Genomic DNA, 7,358 nt, shown 5'->3' on the forward strand with positions numbered 1-7,358 from the left:
CGCACCACCATGCCCAGCTAATTTTTTGTATTTTTAGTAGAGACGGGGTTTCACCATGTTGACCAGGATGGTCTCGATCTCTTGACCTCGTGATCCACCCGCCTCCGCCTCCCACAGTGCTGGGATTACAGGCTTGAGCCACCGCGCCCGGCCACCATTGAAGGGTTTTTATTGCTCAATTTTTTTTCATAGAATGAAACTGCCAACTCTTGGTACTTACCTCACCTTTTTATCAGGAGTCTCATCTCCCGTATGGGCAAGCTCTCTGAGCTCCCCCATTGCAAAGAAGACAAGTTGATGTTCAGTGAATTGCCCAAGAGCATAGGAGTTGAGAATTCCCTTGGATTAGAATCCTAATTTCCTGAAAACTAGTCCTGGTGGCTCTGTATGAAAGTCACATTGCCGCAGTTCCTTCAATTTAGAGCTCTTCCCTCCACCCTGTTCTCAAAGAACTTATGGACGTGGCAATATCTGTTGCCAATTAATTGGTACATGAGCATATTTAAAAAAGTAACACGTGAGTTCTCCCTGAAAGCCATCACTTTTGACTTTTTTAGCTATTTCACCAGGTACTTGCCTCCATATTTCAAAATAGGATTGTATGCCTTTTTCTTGGATTTCTGAAGTTGAGCTGCCAGACTTTCCATTGAGAATCATACCACACTGACTTCCCTCTCCTCACCTCAAATCATGTTGAGGGTTTTTCTTATGAGGGTGTACTACTATTGCATTCCTAAACAACATTCCTGGGGGATGATACTGCTTTTTTTAATTTTTGAGACTGTCTCGCTCTGTCGCCTAGGCTAGAGTGAGGTGTGAGGTGGCACAAATCAGTTCACTGGAGCTCCTTGAGCTCCAGCTAATAGAATTAGCTGGGCATGGTAGCTGACATCTGTATCCCCACCTACTGCAATGACTGCGCTGGGAATAACCATTTCCTGTGCTCTGCTGTCTCCCCTTAAAAAAAGAAATCCTCGTTTCGTAGCCGAAATATCTTTTATTAGAAGATGTTAGTTATAGAATACTTTTTGAGACCATTTTGTTCCGTTTTCCATTTCCTTCAAATTCCAAACAAAAATGTTGGAAAATGCTGTTTGTGAGGCTCACACCAGGGGGATGCAGAATGTTGGTATCTCCAAGACATTTCTCTAGGGTCTCTCATCTACTCATTTCTTCAGAGAAAAATAAGGTTTGGGGGAGAGAGTGATAGGGAGTGGTAGAGGAGTGCTTTCATTATGGGAGGGGCAGAGAAGTGGATACTGGTATTGCACTATTCAGTAGGAAAACATGATGGCACCTCTCATACTTTGTTAGGCTCTGTGTCTGGAATCCCTCTGATGCCCTATCTTCAGCTTCTTAAACTAGTCTTCTGCCTGAACAATTTACATTTTCAATCCTGCCTCCCCTTCTTTCTACCTCCAAGGCACCTGAAGCCTCCTGGGGTCCTGCTTTGTGAATCACTGGCTAAATAGCCCCTTCTACAGGCAGTTTGCTCAGCTCTCCTGACACCTCCATCTGCAGAGAAGGTGTCAGGAGGTAACCTCTCTATGGCTCACTTATCCGTAAAATATACTTAATATCCACCTTTTAGGTTGTTTAGAGGATTGAAAAATGTGTAAAACACTTAGAACAATATCTGCCACGTTGTAAGGACTGAATAAGTTATTGCTCTTGTCCTCCAAAAATGTTGGTAGAACGTGTTGCAGTCATCTCTTGTTCTTTCTGTCTTTGTGGGTTTATTTCCTTTGTCATTGCTTTACTGTTATTTAAGATTTGGAGAAGGAGCAGGATACACAGGATTAATTACAACTGGAAGTCGTCTTTAATATTTTAAATTAGCTTTATTATAGCCCTAATCTTTCTGGGTGACTTTGGACACTCTACTAGGCTAACATGAATATCCCAGCTCCTAGGAAGCTATGCAATCATTTCTCCTCTTCAGAAAAACAGCACACGTTGTGTGGAGGGCCCAGGACAATGCAGTGGAAGTGCTTTGGTTCGGAGGCAGAAGTCCCAGCGGCAGTACTTCTCAGCTGTCAACAATGACAAGCTTCTCCAGCGTTTCTTCTGCTAAAATGAGCCCCCAAAATGCCTAGGACTCGGTTGCGATCCAGTGGCCGACGCCCCCAGTGGAAGTGAGAACCCAGCCTGCGAGCTAGGTCCCTGCTTCTTCCTGGAGCCAGGTGGGTGCGCACTTCCAGGTTCACCCGACGGCGCCCGCGGGAAAAGCCAGGTGCCCTCAACAAACATGGACGTCGCGCCAGCGTCAACCCCGCTCTGGAGGCCGCGCTGCCGCTTGGGAATCTCAGGTTTGGCGTCACTCGGCCCGGAACCACGTGACGCAAGAGGCGCCCGAGGCGGCTGGGCTCGCGCGGGTGGAGCCGCCTCCGCGTTCGAGCGGGGTGGGGGCTGCCCGGTTGAGGTTTCCCGGCGGGTCCTGGCCTTTGCGTGCACGCGCTTGCGTGCTCGCGCTCGCGGTTCTGGGCGCTGCGGGTGAGGAGCCGGGGAGCGAGGCGGGGAGGCTGGGAGCGGGGCGCCCCTTGTGAGACTAGAGGGGGTTGGGCCGGGCTGGGCGGGTGGGAAGGGGGTCGGCCGCGCACTCTCCGCGCCTCGCCCCTGAGTCGCGGCGCTAGCCGTGGGGGCTTTTCGCCCGGCCCCTCTAGTCAGGGCCCGGCTGTGCAGATAGCCTGGCAGGGCCTAGGGCCCGCAGCCCACCGGGAAGGCCCCGCTGGCCTCTGGCCCGCCCACCCGGCAGCCTGCTCTGTGGGCGCCTACACGGCCGCCGCGGGGTGCAGCTTGGAGTTTAGTTTCATCTTCGGGCTTTTCCTTCAGAGTCGGAGTGGTGGTGGGATGCAAGTTGGTGGTCGTCTTCGGTCTTTTTAAATAGTCTGGGTTGACGTCAAATGCAGAAGTGAGGCAGTATTTTTTTTTTTCTTTTTTTTTTGCCGTGAGTACCCCAAGCCTGGAGGAAAATTATGAGGCAACCGGTTAAAGGAGACCAACCCCGGAAGGAGTAAAAGGTTAGGGAGGCTGAAGTGCTCAGTTTAGGACAGACACTTGGTTTGGACAGTTTGTGTGTATTTTTGTTTTCAGCATTTTTACCTTGACTTTCCAAGCCTTCTATTAAAATTTCTCAGCAGTTAGACCGCTGATAGACATAAAGGAATTATTTATATAGCAGATTGCCCAAATCTTGCATTTTATCCTAACCTAGGACATGCCGTGTCCCCATGGCTTTCAAGCTGAAGAAATGAAGGTCTAAAGTGTCAGACATACCTGAAGAAGAGTTCAAAAGTATGGCCGCCATCCTTTCCTTAGCTATCAGAGGTGAGAGTCACACCAAAATGAGACATACGCAAGCCCAGGTTCTAGACTCAGCCTTCATAAGCTGTCTTGCTAGATTGAAGTTTTTAATCATCAGTGAAGAATTGATTGTCATAATTTTAGCAGGCTACTCAAATTTGCCTTGTTTCTTTCCCTAGGAAAGGAATAATGCTGACAGCATGTCTGCACATTCCATGCTCTGTGAACGAATCACCATAGCCAAGGAACTGATCAAGAGAGCAGAATCACTTTCTAGATCAAGAAAAGGTGGCATAGAAGGTGGTGCAAAGCTGTGCAGCAAATTGAAGGCAGAATTAAAATTCTTACAGAAAGTAGAAGCTGGGAAAGTAGCTATTAAAGAATCTCATTTACAGAGCACTAACCTAACACACCTGAGAGCCATTGTGGAATCAGCAGAAAACCTGGAAGAAGTTGTTAGTGTTCTTCACGTCTTTGGTTACACAGATACCTTGGGAGAAAAGCAGACTCTTGTGGTAGATGTAGTTGCAAATGGTGGTCATACTTGGGTGAAAGCCATTGGCCGGAAGGCTGAAGCTCTTCATAACATCTGGCTGGGCAGGGGCCAGTATGGTGACAAAAGCATCATTGAGCAGGCCGAAGACTTCCTCCAGGCCAGTCACCAGCAGCCCGTGCAATATAGCAACCCTCACATCATCTTTGCATTTTACAACAGTGTCTCCAGTCCCATGGCAGAGAAGCTGAAAGAAATGGGCATATCTGTGAGAGGAGACATAGTAGCAGTCAACTCTCTGTTAGATCACCCTGAAGAGCTCCAACCGAGTGAATCAGATGATGAGGGCCCTGAACTTTTGCAGGTGACCAGAGTAGATCGAGAAAATATACTAGCAAGTGTTGCATTTCCAACAGAAATTAAGGTCGATGTGTGCAGAAGAGTAAATCTGGACATTACTACTTTAATCACATATGTATCTGCCCTCAGCTATGGAGGCTGCCACTTTATTTTCAAAGAAAAAGTGCTCACAGAACAAGCAGAGCAAGAGAGGAAAGAGCAGGTTCTACCTCAGCTGGAGGCCTTTATGAAGGACAAGGAGTTGTTTGCTTGTGAATCTGCTGTCAAGGACTTTCAGTCTATTTTAGATACCTTAGGAGGACCTGGGGAGAGAGAGAGGGCCACTATGTTAATTAAGCGAATTAATGTAGTATCAGACCAGCCTTCTGAGCGTGCCTTGAGACTAGTGGCCAGCTCAAAAATTAATAGCCGCTCATTAACAATTTTTGGGACAGGAGACACCCTAAAAGCCATCACAATGACTGCTAATAGTGGTTTTGTCAGAGCTGCAAACAACCAGGGTGTTAAATTTAGTGTGTTTATCCATCAGCCCAGGGCACTTACTGAGAGTAAAGAGGCTCTAGCCACCCCCTTACTAAAAGGCTACACAACTGACAGTGAACAATAAAGATGCCCTTTAAATGTTGTGGAAGTAAGTTATTTATACCAAAGGCTGGCTCTTCCCATCTACACTGAGGGAAAAAAGGTCTATAGTAAAAGTAAAACATAGAACTCTTAAACCAGTAGAGTTTCTTTGTGTCTCATCTAAAGTATGTAACTCCCCAAAGTAGAAAAAGCACAAGAGACAAGCTTATCTATCAAACTGTCTACATTAGTACAAGTAAGAACAGAAATACGTCTATATAAAGCTTTCAGCTGTATTGTAATACTTTGATTCGGTAGGGCTACAACTCCCCTGCTGGTAACCACGTTTCATGGAATATGGCTACATTGCATCTTGCATTAAATATCTGGAGAAAACTAAAGTCTGCTTTTCATTGTATTGCTTTATATGGTTTAGGCTGGGAGGTAGTCGTTTATAGTTAATTTTAGATTCTAAAGTTAATAACCACTAATGAAAAACTTAGTTGATTGCTATATATCAGGTGCAGTCTGATAGGTGTATTTACAAAAAGTGAATTATGGTTATCTGAGTGCCATGAACCCATTGGTATACTTTTGTGAAAAGAAAGCCAACAATCTTACTACTATAATATAGAACATTTAAGGTAAAATACTAATTTGAATGAATTGAAAAAGGACTATGTAAAAGAGTTTAAAAATTCAAATTTTATTTTTAAATACAAAGAGCCCCCATACTGCAAGTATTTGAACAATGAACACTGTCTTTCATGTTTCATTTGCAAGTGGCAAGTGACAAATGCATTACCTCACTTTCATGAGATAGTGACAGGATATTCCATGCCAATTGCGTGACACAAGTTGTGGTTAAAAATACACTTTAATGGCTACATTGCACTAGATACTTTATCAGTTTTCAGTAAAGCAAAACTAATTAGCAAAGTTGATAGGTATTCACCACACTTAAAAATTTGGAATTTGATTCTTGGAGCTTAAATATTATGCTTAGTGTAGGAGCTGGTTTTAATACTTGATGTTTGTAGCCACAGCCTGATCTTCTATCATGCCAAATGTCCTATTTGTGTGAAGAGAATCTCAATTTACAGCCACAGTGTTTGTTGAGGGGGTGGAATTTCGTTATTGGCATTCATGAACACCCTGAAATGAATGCAAAGTTAAGTGTATGGGGGTGGTTCTCTGGGGAGAGATTGTTTTACTAAGTCAGAATACATTTCCTAGCAGAAAGGCTGTAATTTGCTTCCAATTTAGTGTAGAGTGGTATATTGTCTAGTGTTAGAAATTGAATTTAAGCTTTTTGAACACCTATTAAGGTCATGTGCTTCATACTACTATTAAGTACCAAGCATTATAATAGTTTGGTATGAAAAGATGAATATTTGCTCTAAGGAATTCTTAAGTCTAACATGGAAGTAAACAACTGAAGTGCAATTAAATTTACTAAATTCTCTAGCTTATGTTGAAAATACTATGGGGACAGAGTAAAGGAATACTTACTATGGGGTCAGGAAGTCAGAGAGGAAGTGACATTTTGAGGGCTTGGGGTGTGAAATTTCACAAGTTGTGTGAGAAAGGGTACCCAAAAGTACATGGGGGAGTGGGGTTGGAAAAGAACACAGCTGTGAATATGAGGACCTGTTCAGGGACCAGGCTCAAGTGGACAGTTTATAAAACGAGGTGGAGCTAGAAAAATAGTTGCTCTTCAAAGAGTTTGGCATTAGAGAGCAATTGGTAATTTTTAAGAAAGAGTGGCTTATGATCAGATCTCTTAAGGAAAACTCAAAAATCTGTAGTGTGGAGAAAGAAGGAAGGAACGGTTGGACTATGACCTTAGCTAGAGCAGGAATGATGGACTGTAGAGTCATAGATACATGTTGGATTTGTTTGAGGCAGAATTGACATTAATGTACTCATTCATTAATAAGCATTGAGTGACAGCCATGTGCCAGACACAGTACAAAAGGAAGGACATATAAAAGACTTGTTTTCAAGGAGTAGCAGGAAGAAGTTAGATTTCTATCCCTGCTCTCTATGAATCAATCAGTACTAAGAACTTGGGATCTTTGCCAACTAGAAAGTGGACAGGTCACAGCACTCTTTGAGGAAACTGCTATGCGAAGCGGCCACAGATGTGGCCCTGCCAAAGACTATGATGTTCTTCCTAGCATTCTAGTGATTGCAGTTCCTAACAATATAATAAATAATGCAAGCAATAGATATGCGCAAATAGGAGGGCACTGGATCCTGGAATGTAAGAAATGGCATCTCCCCTAGAAACCACACACATGACCTACACCCGAGGTCTATTCTTACTGGCCAGAACATTCCTTTCATGAAGGTAAAAAAATGAAACAAAGGCTGGACGCGGTGGCTCATGCCTGTAATCCCAGCACTTTGGGAGGCCGAGGCGGGCAGATCACCTGAGGTCAGGAGTTCAATACCAGCCTGGCCAATGTGGTGAAACCCTGTCTCTACTAAAATTACAAAAATTAGCCAGGCATGGTGGTGGGTGCCTATAATCCCAGCTACTCAGGAGGCTGAGGCAGGAGAAAGAATCGCTTGAACCTAGGAAGTAGAGGCTGCAGTAAGCCGAGAGCAAGGCATCGTCTCAAAAAAAGAAAAA

The 7,358-nt window shown here is 44.4% G+C and overlaps 1 protein-coding gene across 2 annotated transcripts; it reads left to right on the forward strand.

Moving 5' to 3' along the window:
• Nucleotides 1-2,242: 2,242 nt before the first annotated feature.
• On the forward strand, nucleotides 2,243-5,121 carry CUNH7orf25 (chromosome unknown C7orf25 homolog). Of its 2 annotated transcripts, XM_017513994.2 has the most exons (3): nucleotides 2,319-2,493; nucleotides 3,215-3,327; nucleotides 3,483-5,121. In XM_017513994.2, the coding sequence occupies exon 3, from the start codon at nucleotides 3,504-3,506 to the stop codon at nucleotides 4,761-4,763; it is 1,260 nt and encodes a 419-aa protein (XP_017369483.1). In that variant the 5' UTR covers nucleotides 2,319-2,493; nucleotides 3,215-3,327; nucleotides 3,483-3,503; the 3' UTR covers nucleotides 4,764-5,121. The 2 variants fall into 2 exon arrangements, with proteins under 2 accessions (XP_017369482.1, XP_017369483.1); XM_017513993.1 differs by lacking the exon at nucleotides 3,215-3,327 and having other exon boundaries at nucleotides 2,243-2,493.
• The last annotated feature ends 2,237 nt before the right edge of the window (nucleotides 5,122-7,358 follow it).

The sequence above is a fragment of the Cebus imitator genome, unplaced genomic scaffold, assembly GCF_001604975.1.
Source record: "Cebus imitator isolate Cc_AM_T3 unplaced genomic scaffold, Cebus_imitator-1.0 Scaffold510, whole genome shotgun sequence".
In the NCBI taxonomy this organism is placed as follows: domain Eukaryota; kingdom Metazoa; phylum Chordata; class Mammalia; order Primates; family Cebidae; genus Cebus; species Cebus imitator.